This window comes from Nansenia antarctica (assembly GCF_963989245.1).
Source record: "Nansenia antarctica genome assembly, chromosome: 9".
Classification (NCBI taxonomy): Eukaryota; Metazoa; Chordata; class Actinopteri; order Argentiniformes; family Microstomatidae; genus Nansenia; species Nansenia antarctica.
This window is the reverse complement of record NC_137679.1, coordinates 4,150,965-4,170,134: the sequence shown is the minus strand read 5'-3', so window position 1 is coordinate 4,170,134 and position 19,170 is coordinate 4,150,965. Positions and strand designations below refer to the sequence as shown.

General features: G+C 42.1%; 2 protein-coding genes across 5 annotated transcripts in view; both read left to right on the top strand.

Moving 5' to 3' along the window:
• Positions 1 to 19,170, top strand: part of LOC308165162 (NLR family CARD domain-containing protein 3-like) — a 469,264-nt gene that overhangs the window by 71,758 nt on the left and 378,336 nt on the right. The gene's annotated exons all lie outside the window — the stretch shown is intronic.
• On the top strand, positions 6,742 to 12,006 carry LOC308165013 (uncharacterized protein; the record flags this gene model as incomplete). The annotated part of the gene is made up of 4 exons (XM_080539114.1): positions 6,742 to 6,904; positions 7,593 to 7,880; positions 9,340 to 9,538; positions 11,946 to 12,006. The coding sequence occupies 4 exons, from the start codon at positions 6,742 to 6,744 to the stop codon at positions 12,004 to 12,006; spliced, it is 711 nt and encodes a 236-aa protein (XP_080395240.1).

Genomic DNA, 19,170 nt, shown 5'->3' with positions numbered 1-19,170 from the left:
TTAATTATTCTTAACACCATTGACATTGTATATTAAGTATTCAAATGAAATTAGGAGATGAGAAAGTATCATGAATTGACAACCATCTGTTTTATTGAATTCACAACCACCTGTAGCTTACTTCAGGAACATACAAATCATAATAAATAAAATGTGAAAATAAAAATCATAATAAATAAAATGTACACTGTCACATCAAATGTGCAACATTCCACTCGAATGAGAGGAACTAGGGGCTCTTAGAGAACTTGGAGCTTATACTGTAGCTTTCCTGAGGAACAATAAACATTTCCTGAGGAACAATAAACATACCCAAACTAAAGTGCAACATAAACAGGCTATAGCCAAATATAAAATAAATACTGTTTCAAGTCAGTCAGTTTCAAGTCATATAGGAGGAGATAAGACAGCAAGTCAGCAATAATCAATAAAACAAAAAAACAAAACATTACACCGAAGGAGATTTCAGACTCAAACCTTACTTCTGATTAAGCAGCATCACTGGCAGATTAGCCTTGAGAAATACAAGCATCTCAGCATTTTTGCCACTCAGCCTGTTCCTCTTATCGTCTAAAATATGTCCTGCTATGCTGAAAAGTCGCTCGCTATCTACACTTGTGCAAGGTGCACAGAGGAAGACTCGTGCTGCTTGTGCAAGAGCAGGAAAGCGGCCTTCGTTGGCCTTCCAAAAAGCAAGAGGCTGCCCATTACCGTCTGGGATAACTGCCTCTGATAGGTAGAGATTAACCTGTGATGCTCTTGGGTTGATGTCACCACTGCCGCACACATGCTGGGGCCCATCTTCTTCAGCCAACAGTTCAGCATGCATAGCATGCAAGGAGCCAGCTCGTGGTACCTAAAAAATAAAATAAAAAATAAAAAAGTTTTAGTAGAAGGCGATAATAGGGAGAAGGTTTTTCCTTCTATCAGTGGCCCCGGGCCCGAGCTAGAGTACACTTCCTGCAACGAATGGTGGACTGCTGATTCACATGCTTAGTATTCAAATGTATTGATTGTAAGTCGCTTTGGAATAAGGCGTCTGCTAAATGCCAAAAATGTAAATGTAAATGTTCCTTCTGTGGGGGCTCACTCACTGCCAAACTGTCCGTCTCTTGCTCTGCTGCAGCAGCCAGGACATCAGAAAGCAGCCTGCGCATCTGTGGCTTGAGTGCGATGGGGAAATATCTGTCTTTATACCTATTTTTTATTATGAGAGAAATAAAAGGCAACATTAATTAATGTATTTAATGCATTTTGTAGGTTATGCTTAACTATTTTATTATTAATTAGGCCTGGGCGGGGCCCCATAGCATTTGTATTATATTTATGAATTAATTAGGCATGGGCTTGGCCCCATAGCATTCTATTTATTTATTTATAGTTAAGATTAACTGCTTTTTAAATGCAAACCATCGTACACTACAGGATAACACAACACAGTATTTATATTTTACCTTTAACTTAAGCATAGCCCCTTTTATCAATAATGTTTAGGCCAAAGCTAATACGCATAAGAATCTCTCCCTGTGGAGTTCTCACCTTGGATCAAGGAGTGTAGCGATGGTGTACAGGCGCTCAGATTCAATGTCACTGAATCTCCTCTTGACAGCTTCCAGGAGCGTGGCTTTGGCTGTCTTCACACCGTGGTCACTCTCTGTTGTTTTTTCAAGAAGACGAGTTAAAGCTCTGATGGATGGTATAACATCTGCAGCTGATGCAGTTGATGAACTTATCGTTTTTGTGAGCTCGTCAAAGGGGTCTAGCACTGAAATCAGATTTTCCACCAATTTCCACTCATGGACGGCCAACGTGGAAGGCAATTCAAAATCAGCTGCATAAGCACATAGGGCACGCTTCTGTTCCAGTAAACTTTTTAGCATGGCAACCGTACTGTTCCAGCGGGTTGGTACATCCTGTTGTAGCCTTTTGGGTGGCTGGTTCGGATTCATTTGTTTTTGAATACTGAACAGTCGGGAGTAAGCTAGCTGGGAATGTTTGAAATGACCGACGATCCGTCTTCCACTTGCGATGACATCAATGACGGCACGCTGTGCCAAAACCCCCTCATGCACAGCGAGCTGGAGTGTGTGAGCCATGCACGGTAGGTTTGGTAAACGCGCGTCCCTCATAGGGCTGGGCAAACGATCAACTTTTTTTTTTCCGATAATCGTAAGAATTAACGATCAATTATCGATTAATCAATAAGCTTTTTTTTCATAAAAAATAAATAATAAAAAAAATAAACTAGGGCAGAAATAACAAGCATGTTTTCCTTGGGGAAAAAACTTTATTTGTGTTGCTATTGCAGAATTGCACAATGCACACATTCATTCATTCACATTAACTAGACACTACAGTCAGATAACAATTAGTGATGCTCCGATCTGATCGGCGCCGATCGGTATCGGCCGATATGGCCTTGATCGGTTTTGATCGGAGATCTCAAAACGGCCGATCAAACACGACCGATCAGTTTACAAAATGGCCTGTCTTGTTCTAGTCTGGAAATATTACACAGTGTTGGAAAGAGACAACAAATATGCCGTTTGTAATGTCTGCTCAAAAGAAATACCTCGGGGAGGAACGCACGCAAGGTCTTTCAATACCACGAATATCATACGGCATTTGCTGCGTTCGTCGATTCGCTCAGAGAGCGCCGAAGCGCACACTGGGCTCGACGTCATAAAGGGACCGAGTGCTTTGATTGGACGAGAGGCGTTCCACGAGTGCTGGTCAGAGTTCCAGCGCGACTTCACGAGCGTAGTGTAGGTAGTGCAGCGACGTCATGTGACCCAGCGAGCAGGAAGTCACTTGGCCCATAGCAACAACTATTAGCGCGTGAGTTTTAGGTTCCTCTGTGCACCTTGCACAAGTGTAGATAGCGAGCGACTTTTCAGCATAGCAGGACATATTTTAGATGATAAGAGGAACAGGCTGAGTGCCAAAAACGCTGAGATGCTTGTATTTCTCAAGGCTAATCTGCCAGTGATGCTGCTTAATCAGAAGTAAGGTTTGAGTCTGAAATCTCCTTAGGTGCAATGTTTTGTTTTTTTGTTTTATTGATTATTGCTGACTTGCTGTCTTATCTCCTCCTAAATATGACTTGAAACTGACTGACTTGAAACAGTATTTTATATTTGGCTATAGCCTGTTTATGTTGCAGTTTAGTTTGGGTATGTTTATTGTTCCTCAGGAAAGCTACAGTATAAGCTCCAAGTTCTCTAAGAGCCCCTAGTTCCTCTCATTCGAGTGGAATGTTGCACATTTGATGTGACAGTGTACATTTTATTTATTATGATTTTTATTTTCACATTTTATTAGTTTTTCCTGAAGTAAGCTACAGGTGGTTGTGAATTCAATAAAACAGATGGTCGTCAATTCATGATACTTTCTCATCTCCTAATTTCATTTAAATACTTAATATACAATGTCAATGGTGTTAAGAATAATTTAAAACATAAATAATGCTACACAATAAATAGAATGCTTCAATTGCCATTTTCGACGCTGTGATCGGTGATATCGGATCGGCAGATCACTGATTCCAGTGATCGGTGATCGGCACCAAAAACCCTGATCGGAGCATCTCTAATAACAATCCTCTTAAACAAGGCAGTGAGTAGCCTAAATTGTTTAACTTAAAAACACATTTTACATTATAAATAAAAATATAGAAAATAAGTAACTCACCATAGGAGCAGTAAAAAAACAGTTACTCACAAATAGGAGGATGACTGAAAACGTTAGTGTCCTTAAGAGCGTCCAGCTTAATTTAAATTTAAACTCCAGCGAGAGACTGTAGGCGGCAGGCCTACTGGTTCTTGTTCAAAAAGATGATCATGTTAACATGTTCAGGGGTGAGAGACGAACGCAATCTGGTGACAGGCGCCTGGTTATGGAACGTCGCGATGGAACAGGATATGCTGGCTCGACTATTTGCATCAGCGCACAAAATCCTCTACCCTCGACAAAACTGAGCGGCAGAATATCTGTTTCAATTAATTTGCAGATGGCCATCGTTATTTTCTCTTCTCGTTGTGCATCACACCTCCCACGTATAAGATGAGGCATGATGGAGGGCTGAGAAGTACAAGGTAGCGAAGGAGCAGTCAGGGTCGGGTGTACGGTTTGCAGGTGGTATTTCATCGGGGTCGTCGTCGTATTATATTTACAGGTCACTGCGCAGTGTTTGCAATGAACGAGGTCGCCTTTCAGATCAAAATGCTCCCACACCAAGCTTCGTTTCGCTCGCTTCGCCATTTTCCAAGCAGTGTGTGTTCCAACAGTTTACCGCACAGCTGATTAATCAATTAAACATGCAAGGTGCCTTTCAGGAAGTAGTGGAGATCGTGCACCTATTACTGGAGGTCAGGTTACACTAACGGGAACTTCCGTCATGCCGTACTGCGTTGCGAAATTCAATGCGAAGGCAAATGCAAAGTTCATTTCTCACACATAACGTGGACAAACTAATTTCCATTATTATTATTATTATTTTAAAAAAGAAAAAAAAAAGATTATCGAGCAAAATATTTTGTGATCGACCAAGACCTTATCGATCAATTAATCGATCATCGATCATTGATGCCCACCCCTAGTCCCTCATAGCCTTCTCCATGTTCTTGGCATTATCCCGTAGGATAACGTGCACCTTTCCCTTTGGGATTTCCCAGGCGTTGAGCATGTCTGTGAAAGCTGCAGCAAGTGCCTCTGCGGTGTGTGACCCAGGGAATTCTTGAGAGTGAAGCACCACTTTAGTCAGCTCAAAGTTTGCGTTGATAAACTGCGCAGTCAGGCTCAGCATAGACACAGGACTGACACTCGAACTCCAAATGTCAGTCGTGAAGCTGATTGACGCGATGTTGTCCTTCACTAGGCTCCCGATATATGTGTAGACAGTGTTATATAATTCCGGCAGGCAAACATCAGTGAAATATTTTCGGCCCGGCAGCGTATAGCGTGGATCCAGGCAGGAAACAAGGCGTTTGAACCCGGCGTCTTCCACAACAGACAGGGGCTGCTGATCAAGGCATATGAATTCTATTACTTTCGCATTTATTTCCTTTCGTTTCTTGTGGTCGTTGCCGTATGGTTGCTGTCGTTGCAATGTCTCGGTAACAGTAAGCTGAGTGAGTGGTGTCGCCCGTTCTTTCGACGACTCTTTCTCTCTGGCCTTAGTGCTCGCCAATGTATTAAACTCGTTATATTCCTTGGTGTGACAAGCCTTCAAATGCCGTATTATATTCGTGGTATTGAAAGACCTTGCGTGCGTTCCTCCCCGAGGTATTTCTTTTGAGCAGGCATTACAAACGGCATATTTGTTGTCTCTTTCCGACACGGTGTAATATTTCCAGACTGGCGACGCCATTTTGTAAACTGATCGGTCGGGTTTGATCGGCTGTTTTGAGAACTCCGATCAAGGCCATATCGGCCGATACCGATCAGCGCCAATCAGATCGGAGCATCACTAGTCTTATCTATTATTAGGTGTTATTAATAATGCCCAGAGTAATCATGAGAAGGGCTTGGAATAGGCCTATATGGGGGAAAAGAGTTAGCCTAATCACTGATCAAAGGGTTTCACCGCAACAGGCCCAGGATATTGAGCTGGGAGTTGGGGGCACGGTATGTAAATGAGTATTTGGGGTGGGGTCCCCAGGAGAATTCTATAAGAGATGATATTTCTGAGTGCCTAGAGAGTTGCATCGTGAACTAGCTCAGGCCCCGGTCTGTAATAAAGGGCCTCTTGTGATCAGCAGCTCCGGTTTCTTAGAGAGTTGTTATTGTTATTATTTGAAGGTGTTAGAGTAAAGTCTTCCCCAACAGTTATCTGAGTAGCAGCAGGTGGAAGAATTTAAACAAGTAAAGTAACTTATACACTAATGTTAGGCCTGTATGCACAACTCCAACTTTTCAATTTGTAGTGTTTAAATGATCTATTATAACTGTCAAGATATCCTATACTGACCACCTCAATACCCACCATAATTGTATCTTAACCCTGGCTAGAGTGTTTGTCAAGGCTTCTTCTTCATTTCTTTATAATACTACTTTGCATATGCTGTCTACTGCCAGTCGCCCCCTGCTGGATCTATAACGGCATTGCATGGAAATGCTTCTTGAAGGGAGATTCTCAATGCAGCAAAGCAATCCTGTATACTATCCTGTACTGTGGCAGAATCCTGCATGAATTCAAAAGTATTTTGGCAGACCACATGTCAAACTGTTCTTGGGCAAGTCACTGTACCCCAAATTGCTCCCAATGAGCGGGCTCGCGCCTTTCATGGTAGCTTGCTGCCAGTGGTGTGTGAATGGGTGAATTAGAGGCCATTGTAAAGCGCTTTGGAATAGGTCAGTCCATTTACCATTACCATTGAGACACCACCATATTGCTTAGACCAGTGTATTCCTTTCAAACCCACCAGAGCCAGAGGGGTAGAGAATCAGGCCACAGCCCAGCCAACATGAAAGACACTTTACTATAATAATTCATAGTAGTGCATATTCTTTGTTAGGTGTTTGTTAATCTGAATATTTGAGAAATTAACTCTCCACTATGTGTGGCTCTTCCTTTGTTTACATTACACAGATCCATCTCACAGCCCAGCTACCATGTCTGAAGCCAAGTCCACAGAGTCCCTGGGTTCACAGCAGGGTCCAGAGATGGTGGCAGTGAAGTTGGAGGACTGCAGTCAACCACTGGAACATAATGTGTTAGTGAAAGAGGAAGAAGAAGAAATGATGGTGGCTGGAAGAGAGGAAGAGGGGGAAAAAGCTATGATGGTGAAAGAAGAAATAGAAGAGGAAGTGGAGGAGAAAGATGTGATAATGAAAGAAGAGGAGGAAGTGGAGGTGAAAGATGTGATTGTGAAAGAAGAAAATGGAGGAGAGGAAGGAAAGGATGGTAAGTTCATGAACTTGGCTAATATTATAATTGTATGTAATGTACATTATTGGTCTATGGTGTTAATTGTGTGTTAGGGATGGGTCCTTATTTATTATGACCATTACCTACTTGTTCAGAGGTTAACTGGACCAGGTTCATGTAGCTGTATTGAATATTATTTAACAGACAGAACGCAGTGTGTCTTAACTGATGGGGTTAAATCAGGTTTTTTAGACATAACAAAGGATGGATCAAGGGTGGATTCTTGGTCATGTTTTTTTTACTATTTACATTAAGTATATTGGATTCTGTAAATAATAAAGTATCCTGCAGTTGAAGTTGGAGGTTTACATATACCTTAACCAAAAACATTTAAAAGTTTTTACAATTCCTGACATTTAATCCTAACATTCCCCGTTTTAGGTCAGATAGGATCACTACTCTATTTTAAGAATGTGAAATGCACGCATGAGACACCATGTTTCTTAGACCAGTGTATTCCTTTTAAACCCATGAGGGGGATGTATGTGAGTGCACCACTCAGCCAGAGGGGTAGAGAATCAGGCCACAGCCCAGCCAACATGAAAGACACTTTACTATAATAATTCATAGTAGTGCATATTCTTTGTTAGGTGTTTGTTAATCTGAATATTTGAGAAATTAACTCTCCACTATGTGTGGCTCTTCCTTTGTTTACATTACACAGATCCATCTCACAGCCCAGCTACCATGCCTGAAGCCAAGTCCACAGAGTCCCTGGGTTCACAGCAGGGTCCAGAGATGGTGGCAGTGAAGCTGGAGGACTGCAGTCAAACACTGGAACATAATGTGGTAGTGAAAGAGGAAGAAGAAGAAGTTGTGGTGAAGGAAGGGGAGGAAAACACTCTGATGGTGAAAGAAGAAATGGAAGAAGAGGAAGTGGAGGAGAAAGATGTGATGATGAAAGAAGAGGAGGGAGGAGAGGATTTACTGGAGACAGATAGTGAGTTGGATGGTACGTTCATGAACTTGACTACTATTATAATGTATTTATTGTACATTGCTCTATGGTGTTAATTGTGTATAGGGGATGGGTCCTTATATATTATTACCATTACGCAGGGGTTAAAGTGGGATTTATTAAGTGGGGGGGCTCTGTGTTAGAGGTGGGTAAAGGTGCGGGAGTGATGGTGGGGCTCAATACTGCCTCACAAATCAAACCTTAAATGATCTTGAAATTAAAATGTCCATGATGCAATTTTAAATTTCAATCCATTTTATTTCTTTTTCATTGAGTTCCCGTAATACAGCAGGCCAATAACGTACACTGACAGTCTCTAATCTTGGTTATCTCGTATCTCTTACACAGTAAGTTAGCTAGTTATTTATATACAATCTTAGTTCAGAAGATCCCAGATGGGCTGGTATGTTGAAGCCGGTCCTCTCTGCATGCATGCCAAGTGACTAGCAGATCTTCTTTTTTTTTTTTTTTTCTCAGTATAGAAGATTGATACATTGAAAAAGGCATGAATATTTTCTGTTTTTCTCCCTCCCCTCCACCCACCCCTCCCTCTCAAACATGTCTGCATGCATATATACATATAGATTTGCCCATCTACACACACACACAAATATAAACAAGTTTACGACTAGCAGATCTTCTAGTAGGCACCCACTTCTTTACATATTTCATGGGGTTCCAACACTCAAGAGGAGGTCCAACTAGTTAAATAAAGATAAGAGCTGAGGTGTTTTCAATTCTCAGTTGTGTGCGCAAAGGTGTGACAACATTATTCATTTCTGAAAAACCTCTTTCCCAATCTGCACTACTCACAGGAATGGTATCAATTGCATGTCTGAGTTTAAGAAGGGCTTTCTGCATGGTGATCTGTGTATGGTCTATTATGTTTGGCAATATAATATGCTATATTGAAGACATTCTTAGTGGAGGCTAGACACTCCTCTTGTGTTTTCAGAAAGTTTGACTCCAAAGTGTTTTCACCCTGTTTTTTGTTTTGTTTGTTTTTCTACTATTTCTTCTGCTAGCTTGTGGCTCTGTGAGACCCTGGGCCGGTTTCACAGACAAGGCTTAAGCCTAATCCTAGACTAAAAAACATCTTCAATGGAGATTTTACATTGAAAGTGTGATTTAGTCCAGGACTAGGCTTAAGCCTTGTCTCTGAAACCGGCCCACTGTGTTCTTGTATCTTCTTTCTCAAAGATTTCATTTGTTTCTCCCTGGTTCTGCCATATTGGCCAATGGAGTCCACCTGGAGTCCTTATCAAACTCTACCTAGCTATGACAGATTCAGTTAATCCATTAATCAGATACCCAAAGCTAAATATATAAGCTGCAATACATTATTTTAGAAACACTCCAGAGATGTGGTGTTACTTCTGGCACTGCTGAGTCTATGGAAGCAGCACTTGTTCTCATGTTGTTTCTAATCCTGTATATGTTCCTATTCTTACAGAAGAGAGCTCCAACCCAGACTCAGACATGGAGCCCAGCTCCACCGCATCAGGAAGCCATAAACAACACAGACGGAGGAGGAGGAGCTCAAGACAGAAGAATCACCACTGTTTAGATTGCAGTGAGAGTTTCATTTGTCCAACTCACCTTAAATCACAACCACAGACTCAAGGAGGACAGAAGACTCACTCTTGTCTTCAGTGTGGAAAGAGATTTGGTTATATGAGCAACCTAAAGACACACCAGAGAATACACACAGGAGAGAAGCCATTCTGCTGCTCCCAGTGTGGGAAGAGTTTCAGTCATGCAGACAACCTAAAGACACACCAGAGAATACACACAGGAGAGAAGCCATTCTGCTGCTCCCAGTGTGGGAAGAGTTTCAGTCAGGCAGGTGACCTAAAGAGACACCAGAGAATACACACAGGAGAGAAGCCATTCTGCTGCTCCCAGTGTGGGAAGGGTTTCAGTCAGGCAGGAAGCCTAAAGACACACCAGATAATACACACAGGAGAGAAGCCATTCTGCTGCTCCCAGTGTGGGAAGAGTTTCAGTGAGGCAGGAGACCTAAAGAGACACCAGAGAATACACACAGGAGAGAAGCCATTCTGCTGCTCCCAGTGTGGGAAGAGTTTCAGTCACGCAGGACACCTAAAGAGTCACCAGAGAACACACACAGGAGAGAAGCCATTCTACTGCTCCCATTGTGGGAAGGGTTTCAGTCAGGCAGGACACATAAAGACACACCAGAGAATACACACAGGAGAGAAGCCATTCTGCTGCTCCCAGTGTGGGCAGAGTTTCAATCAGGCAGGTGACCTAAAGAGACACCAGAGAATACACACAGGAGAGAAGCCATTCTGCTGCTCCCAGTGTGGGAAGGGTTTCAGTCAGTCAGGTGACCTAAAGAGTCACCAGAGAACACACACAGGAGAGAAGCCATTCTACTGCTCCCAGTGTGGGAAGAGTTTCAGTCGCGCAGCACACCTAAAGAGTCACCAGAGAACACACACACTAGTTAATACGACTGCTCCCAGTGTGGGAGGAGTTTAAAGGAGGCAGGAGCCCTAAAGAAGAAGGGGGGGGTCTTCTGGCAGCACCATCATCTACTGTATGGATATTTACTTGTTGATCGGATCAGGGAGAAGGTTGTGTCACGATATCTTGCTTATCATTTTATTTCCACTCTTGTCTTAAACAGGGCTGCCTTCTGTTTGTGTTTTATCATTCTGTATTGTCTGTTGCTCTTTGTTGGCTGCTGTGGGGTGTAAGCCCAATACAAATTTCCCAGTGATGGGACAATAAAGTGACTTTTGACTTTTGACTTTGACATGAGCCTTTTCTTGATTCTTTTCTCTCAATTCCTCCTGTCCTCTTCTCATACCCTCCCTTCCTCATCTCTCCCCCCTTCCCCTCCTCCCCTTCCTCTTGTCTCCTCCCTTCCTCTCCTCTCCCCTCCTCTCCTCTCTTCCTCTCTTCCCCTCCTCTCCCTCCTGGAGAGTAAAGGAGGAATCGAGGTCGTAGGAGTTGAGATGTCCATGTCCCCTCCTCCGTCATGTGGTCACCGCCCCTTCCACTCAGATGAGGCCTTGGTGTTTAGAAGCCGAGTGTGACTGAATACTGGTATGTTGTATGTTTGCAATAAATCCTCCTAACGTTTCAGCTAGAAGACTGAGATGTTGTACATCATATCATATTAAGATATAGATCCCATCACTTCTCAGTTTTCTATTAGATTAGCTTATTTTCTGGACATACGCCTGGACGTACTCCAACACTATTCCTCCCCCACATTTGTTAGATTGGCCTCTAGCCTGTGTGGACATATTGACATTGTTTAATGATGCTGATGATTTTTATGTTTTGTTTTTTAAATGTGTTTTTATTTGTTTTCATATTCTGAAAGTTTAAATGTTGTAGAGCCCCCTCAATATAACAATCAACAGTTTTAGGATCCTTAAATAATTTGTCAGCGAACTAAGCTTGTTTTCATGACGTGATTCACAACACTCGTCTGCTGTAACAGATTCTGAGCTTTGTACTCTGGTGAGTGTTGTCATGGTGATACATGTCTTGTTCATGTTTAGGGACTGTGTGATAATCCAGTTTTCTGTGATAATGTGTTTTAGAATGTTCTGAAATCAACGTGTTTGTTTGTTTTGGTTCAGGGAGATTTTCTCTGCTAGTTGAATTGAGGTGTACCAACATTCACATAAACAATAAATCTTCAACTATTTTCAACTGGTTTCAGTGTATGACATCATCATTTGAGAGCTGACAATCTACACTTTCATAATCTGTAAAAAAATAAATAAAAAAAACACACAGGAGAGAGGCTATTCTGCTGCTCCCAGTGTGGGAGGAGTTTCAGTCACGCAGGAAACCTAAAGACACACCAGAGAACACACACACTAGTTAACACGACTGCTCCCAGTGTGGGAGGAGTTTAAAGGAGGCAGGAGCCCTAAAGAAGAAGGGGGGGGGGGGTCTGCTGGCTGCACCATCATCTACTGTATGTACATGTGCTTGTATGGACAGAAGACTGTTGTGTATCTATTCTGGATACTGAGGCCTGTCAGTCTGTCTTGGTCTACTCTTCTCCCCCAGACACTCCAGACAGCCAACAGAACTCCCTGTACCTTCAGCCCCCTCCCTGGCGCTGGGCTAGAGAGAACGAGGGCTGTAATAAACGTGTGTTTGTACAGTACAGAGCGGGAGAGGGAGAGGGTTGAATGGCAGATGAGGTCAGAGGTAACAGTAGGGTTTGGGGGTGGGGGGCATGTTTTGTTTTCAAGAAACCAATCAACGTGATGAAGGGGTGGGATAAACAAAAATGGAACAACAAGATGGCAGCTATTTCACTGGAAATGAGGATATGCAGAATCAATAAAAACACTTTCTCTCTTTTATTAGCTGTGACTAGCATTAAAATGGCCACAGAGTTTGTGTTCACAAATTTGACGCGGAGAGGAGAGACGCTTCACTGACACAGAAAAACCCCACTCTGGCAGAATTATATTTTTTTAGAAGATCATAGAATTGTGTTCTGATGAGGCATGAAACATCACACGCCCTCCACCAAAGTCCCACCAGATGCATTATGGACTAGAATGATGAATGGACACATGGACCCAACATTATTATTATTACATTTATTTTATTATAATTTTTTTTAATCTTTCCTTATTGTTTCCTTTTATAAATATTGCCATATTGTTCTCTCATGCTGATGCAATGTCGATTGGAACTGAGGCCATAACAACGTCACTCTCTTGTACTTGTATAATGGGAGGTAATTAACTTGGTTGGGGGGGGGAGTTAACCAGCTATTGTTCCCACCCATTACCCGCCTGTGGAAAGTGTGAAGTGACAAAGAAGAACTTTGAATGGGGATTTTCTCTGTTAGTTGATTTGAGTTGTGCTAAATGCTAGGATTTTAGCCATTGGAAATATTGATTATGTATTTAACAGTAGCTATGTATATAAGATGTTTACACAGTCTATGGATCACCTTTTCTGTTAGATATTATTGTCAAGTTAGAACTGTGTAATGATAATTAAGGGGCATTTGCTGTGTATTAGAATCCACTTATTCTAATGTTTCGTCAGTTGGGGAGGTTGAGCTATCATTGGACACTGGTGCATGCGTACTAATGCACATGCGTGTTAATGCACATGCGTGTTAATGCACATGCGTGTTAATGCACATGCGTACTAATGCACATGCGTGTTAATGCACATGCGTGTTACACACGTGAAGGTGCATGCCTTAAGGCCGATTTAAGCTTCTGCGTCGAATTTACGCACGTCTACGCCGTAGCCTACGTAAGGGGTCTCCAAGTTTATAGTTCTACGTTCTAGTTCTACGTTCTACGCGGACCGCGTCGCGTTGGTCGGTACTCATAGCGGCATAGAAAAATGTGCTTTTCTTATTCTATCTCGTTAACGGTACATGACTTAAGGCCGGTTTAGGCTTCTGCGTAGAGTCGACGCCGTAGGCTACGCGTAAGCTTACGTAGTCCCACGTGCCCTTGCGTAGCCTTGACACGCTCCTCTCAAAAAATCTAACCACGCGTCAGCGCGCACGTAACCGTAAGCTCTGTGATTGGTCCGCTTGGTAGAACATGATTCCGACAAGATTCCGACTCTCTCGTCGCCCAAAATGAGGGAGTCATGACAGAAATGTCATTCACCTTTTCTGTAATTACTTATTAATAAAGATTTGAAAAATTATGATAACCATCGTATTATCTTAGTTTAATGTCATTTCAATGCATCATAGAACTTTTATATACAACAAACATAACAACAAAAAGATCGCTATTATGCAGCTTTGAGCTTTGAGCTCCGTTGAGTTCCTAACCGGAAGAGGCACAGCACAGGGGCTGAAAACACACTGCCACCTAGCGATGTGACGGTGTAATTGCAGCGCGGCCTACGCAGAAGTGTAAATTGCGAGACCTACGTAAGAGGCTAAGTAAGCTACGCACGTAAATTCGACGCAGAACTCTAAATCGGCCTTAAGACTCCATTCGAAGTTCAGTGTGTTCAGCATGCTATTCTGGTCATGGAGAATTTTTGTTTGGAATTCTAACCCATTGTGACGTGGGGATATTCGGCCGTAAGTGACGGGTCCCCCCCCCCCCGCGCTGCTGCGCGCACCACCGCTTCCTGGTGGATGAAACTCCCGTTGACAGCGGGGGGAGAGACAAGTTCTTCCCGGGAATTAGCTCCTAGCTGTGTCGATCGTGATAGGAGTGTCTAATCGACACCATTCAAATGGTTTCAGATTCCCTGTCCTTTCCCCTATCCGGACACGTTTGAATTGTTATCCTAACCCACGGTAAACCACAGTTATTAACCCGCAAAGGGTGCCTCCGGGTTGTGCCTGACGCTTCCATAGGGCGCTCTACTCAAAGCGGCATAATAGCGTTATTTTTTTTTTTATGCTTGTTGTAAATAAAAGTTCTATGATGCATTGAAATGACATTAAACTAAGATAATACAATGGTTATCATAATTTTTCTAATCTTTATTAGTAAGTAATTACAGAAAAAGTAAATGACATTTCTGTCATGGCTTCCGCATTTTGGCCGACGAGAGAGTCGGAATCTTGTCGGAATCATTAGCTACCAAGCGGACCAATCACAGAGCTTACGGTTGCGTAGAAACTGACACGTACTTACATTTTTGGAGATGTGCGCGTCAACCCTCTCCGTAGGCAACGCAAGGCCACGCGGGCCAACGCAAGCTACGCCGTAGCCTACGCCATCGATTTTACGCAGAAGTTTAAATCGGCCTTTAGCCTCGTGGACAGTATGCACCTAGGTAGAGTATTATTTTAGGTTTATTATAGAGATCTGTACATTTGATATGTTTACAGAAACCACAAATTCACAAGCTCATTAAAGAACCCTAAATGGTAACAAGGCCTGGTTATGGGAACCCATCTCCTAAGAACATCATAGTTCTAACCGGACTGTCCACAGTGAGTTGAACTGTCCCATCAGCAAAGTACAATACATTTTTCAGTATGTATGCCTTGATGGTGAGAGTGTTAGAAACTTGAGGAATCAATTTTGATCTATAACACCGACTGATTGTATAAAAAATAATACATGTGAACTGGGTGTTGAACGTTTATCTGCGTTTGGTTGACACATTCTGAATGTATTTTTCCAAACTTACTGTTGATCTTGATGACTTTGTCTTCCTGGAATAAAGACCTCTCAAATCTTTAACAGGCAGTTAATCTGAATATATTTTATCTTCACAAAACTCACCAATGCCTCATAGACACAACATGAGACAGGTGCAGATCAACGTTATCAGAGAGGGTCGTGTGTGTGTGTGTGTGTGTGTGTGTGTGTGTGTGTGTGTGTGTGTGTGTGTGTGTGTGTGTGTGTGTGTGTGTGTGCGTGCGTGCGTGCGTGCGTGCGTGCGTGCGTGTGGAGGACTATTTAATAATAACTATTTATTGAAACATGTTTTATTATATTTATTGTTGTACTAACTCAGGACTATTTATTCATTAATCTATCTATTTATTGATGCCTCCAGTATTTTTGGTCAACATTAGGCCTATTTTATTGCCAATAATGTCATCCTTTCAGTGTTAAAAGCTTTACAATGTAAAATGATTTCATGTTATTTATTTATTTATTAAACTGAAATCGATTTATCTGTTACCATGAACATATTTATTATTGCAACATTATCAAGTACTGTAGTGTCTCTTTAAGTTGTTGTGAAGATGAGAAATTAAATAAATGTGCTCTTCTACATGAGATTTGGGTTTGAGTTTTATGGCCAGAAACATACAGGAACATTTAACATCACTGTAATGTAATGTAATGTAATGTAATGTTCTCCTTGACTATGATTATTATGACTCCTAAAGACCTTTATGAGAGCAGAACAAGTGTTGCACCGCTTCATAACCAAAGCAACAAGGACTTTTTACTGTGTGGTTCATGTTTGTGTTAACCAGAGATTTTGTAAACAAATGATGTATGCAGTAGCTTGGAATCAGAATGCTGCTCCTGGAATTCCAGGAATCTCGTCCTATAAAGGATAAGTTATGATGCAAGCAGCACTGATAGAGTTAAAGCTGATGAATCCTATGGTAAATATTCTTGGGTAAACCACTCTGCAATACTGCCTCTTTAGAGATGTAGTTCAAGAAATAAAGATATGAGTACACCACGATATGAGTTACGTGATTATTTTATTGCTTGCAAAGCAAGAGACAGACACAAAACCGAGGTCAGACAGAGTTCAAGAGTCGGTTGAGCACATGTCTGATGACGCAGCTTCAGAGTTCCCCTCTTATAGGGGAGAAGAGTATGCAGTATCTTGACTTTAAAGAGTTTGGTTGAAATAGATCACGAGTAAAACTTCAGAGTTTTGAGACTATTTATTAATCCAAATTACAGATGACAGCACTTCTCTCTGATGGTCCCTTGGTGTTTTGTCCTCACCTTTATACCCCCAATGACCAAGGTGTGGAAAGGGGTCAGGCTACACACAGTGTCACTCAGGTTAAAAGTCACAGGAAGATAGGTGGCCATTTTGAAATGAGCATGTGGGGACAATGTGGTTTAGGACAAAAGGATGACCATCATGAAACCCCCCTTTAGGAATGCAACAATGGCCTTAAAAAGGTGTAACCCCCACAGGCATGAATGTGTGTGCAATAAGACAAATTCTACAGGCCTATACAGTATATACAGTTTATGAGTGTGTGCAGGGCCGGAGTGGGACTCATTTTCAACTCTGGAGTTTCATGCCTCAGACCGGCCCACTTTAGTTCACAACCGATTACAGTATATTACAATCATGTAATTACAACCTTGGTATTTTAGTCTGTAATAGCAGACTCACTGTTCTCTACAGTCTTCTCTACATTTACAGGATGCTATGTCATGGGTTTGCTTCATTGTTCCCACACTGGTACAACAGCTGACCTGTGCCTTCTACTGTGATAGCAGCAATGGGCCACCACTAGGGTGACCAGGTCCCAACAAACCAAATGTGGGAAAAGGAGTATGTTTGCAGAGGCGCCCCGTCCATAGAGGCAACCAAGGCAATTACTTGGGGCCACCAAACAAAAAGGGCCTTTTTGTCAAACTAAAACTGTCCTTGGATGAATGTATTTTCAATGGAAATCATGGCATTCAGCGTTCAGTCGCTCTGAGTCTGCTCGCGCTGCGCAGCGCATACATTCATCCAAGGACAGTTTTAGTTTGACAAGCTAAACAATATGAGGGTTAGGGTAGTTAAGAGTTTAACTACTTTTCATTGTGAAATAGCTAGTTTGGTAAAGTATTCCCTGCAATTACGGCGTTATTATATGATCTATAACACCACGGACATCCATATCCGTAACCGCTATTGGCAGTATCCACGCCGCTGCCCCAAAACCCCCCTAGTGGGGCCCCGCCCCCTTCTAGCTTGAAATTGACTTCTAGCTGCCTCTCAACTGTCTAGCTGCCTCTCAACTGTCTAGCTGCCTCTCAACTGTCAGCAGCAATCATGAAGCTTCTAGCTGCCTCTCAACTGTCAGCAGCAATCATGAAGCGATCGCACATTTCTGGTCACCAAAAAAGAAAAAAGAAACGAGAAGACAATGAAAAACGACACCAGGATAGTGGTAAGTGGATATAATTATGATAAAACAACATCAAGAACAAACATTGTCTACACCAGATGACCTCTTCAATCGGGAGTTTTTTCTTCCAATGGTGGACGCCGCCCTCACCAGTATCACTAGCAGGTTCTCAAAGATGGAGGATATTTACAGCCTGTATAGTTTTATGTTCTCCAAAGAGTAAATGACAAAGGCAAATACGTCTGGAAGGCTTCAGAAGCAGTGCCTAAATCTTGAAAAAACTATGGATGACATCGATGGAGAGGAGATGGTGATGCAGGTCAGGGCTGCTATCCACACATTCCCTGATGATGTGTGTGTCTCTCCAAGACAGATGTTGGACTACATATACAAGGAGGAACTTCTAGATCTCTATGGGAATCTCAGTATTGCCCTGCGGCTCCTGTTAACACTTCCGGTCACTGTCGCATCTGGCGAGAGAAGCTTCTCGAGCCTGAAGCTTATAAAGACTTACCTGAGGTCCACCATGAGCCAGGAAAGGCTTTCAGGGCTGGCACAAATCTCAATAGAACAGGAGGTTAGAAGATCTTTGGACCTGGAAGATCTGGTGGCAGCATTTGCAGCCAAGGCACGAAAGCAGCGATTCTAAAAGGCTTCGTAAAACCGTATTATATTTTAGTGTCAGGGAAATAAATACATTTTTAAATGTCCACATCGTCACCCGCCTAAGACCCTTACCAGGGGCCTCCATAATGTTGTTTGCTTAGGGCCCCCAAAAGTCTAGGGGCTCCACTGTATGTTTGTGTGGGACAATGTGGGCCCGGACCCGCCCCCCATGGCCGAGTTGAGAGCTATGTCTCTCCAATTTTAAAAATATATAGGCTATGCATTTCCATTCTGTTTCCTATTCTGTTTGGTTTATTCAGTAGCATCCAATAATAGACTATGCAGATAAAAACTTAACAATTCTATAACAAATATATTTTTATTTGAATGTGAACCTCACAATAAAGTATCTGTAGGGGCAGAAAGTGAAGTCAAAGTGCAGTATCAATTTAGTATATTAATAAAGAAAAGTAGCCTGACAGTGTTAGGCCTGTAGATGAATGAGTATGTAGGCTATCTAGCTAGCTAACTTGCCTCCCATTTGCAACACAAATGCATTGACATAGCTGTCTAACTCTGCACTCATTCAGACAATGACAGTGATACCAGCTGGTCAAAGGATAAACCAATTGCCCAAGTCATTTTTCAGTGTTCTACATAGCCTGAAACTACAGATTGTAAGCTTTCAAATGATGTGTCATACATTGAAATTGGAAAATTCGAATTGAAGACGACACAAGTATTTGAATGTTGGTGCACCTCAGACAGAGACTGGGAGAAAAATCACTCTGGTGCAGCAACAAATGCTGTTAACAGCTAGCGGCTAACAGTGGTACATCGCTACAAACGTCTAACTACGTTTTTAGAACATCACACAACATGCACATGCTAAAAACACATAAATAGATGAACACACAGTCCTTGATTTTGAACACGTCCTAAAACAAAAGTATGTTTACAAGTAAAGTGGTCCCTTACCAGTATGTTCAGTAGCCTACGGCAAACGAAACAGTGAATCCAATCCAGAAATTATAAGTATTTAGTGATCGTTAAACTGTTGTTTATTATATCGAGTGGGTACTTTAAAACTTCAAGTTGGTGAATGAAAAAATACGA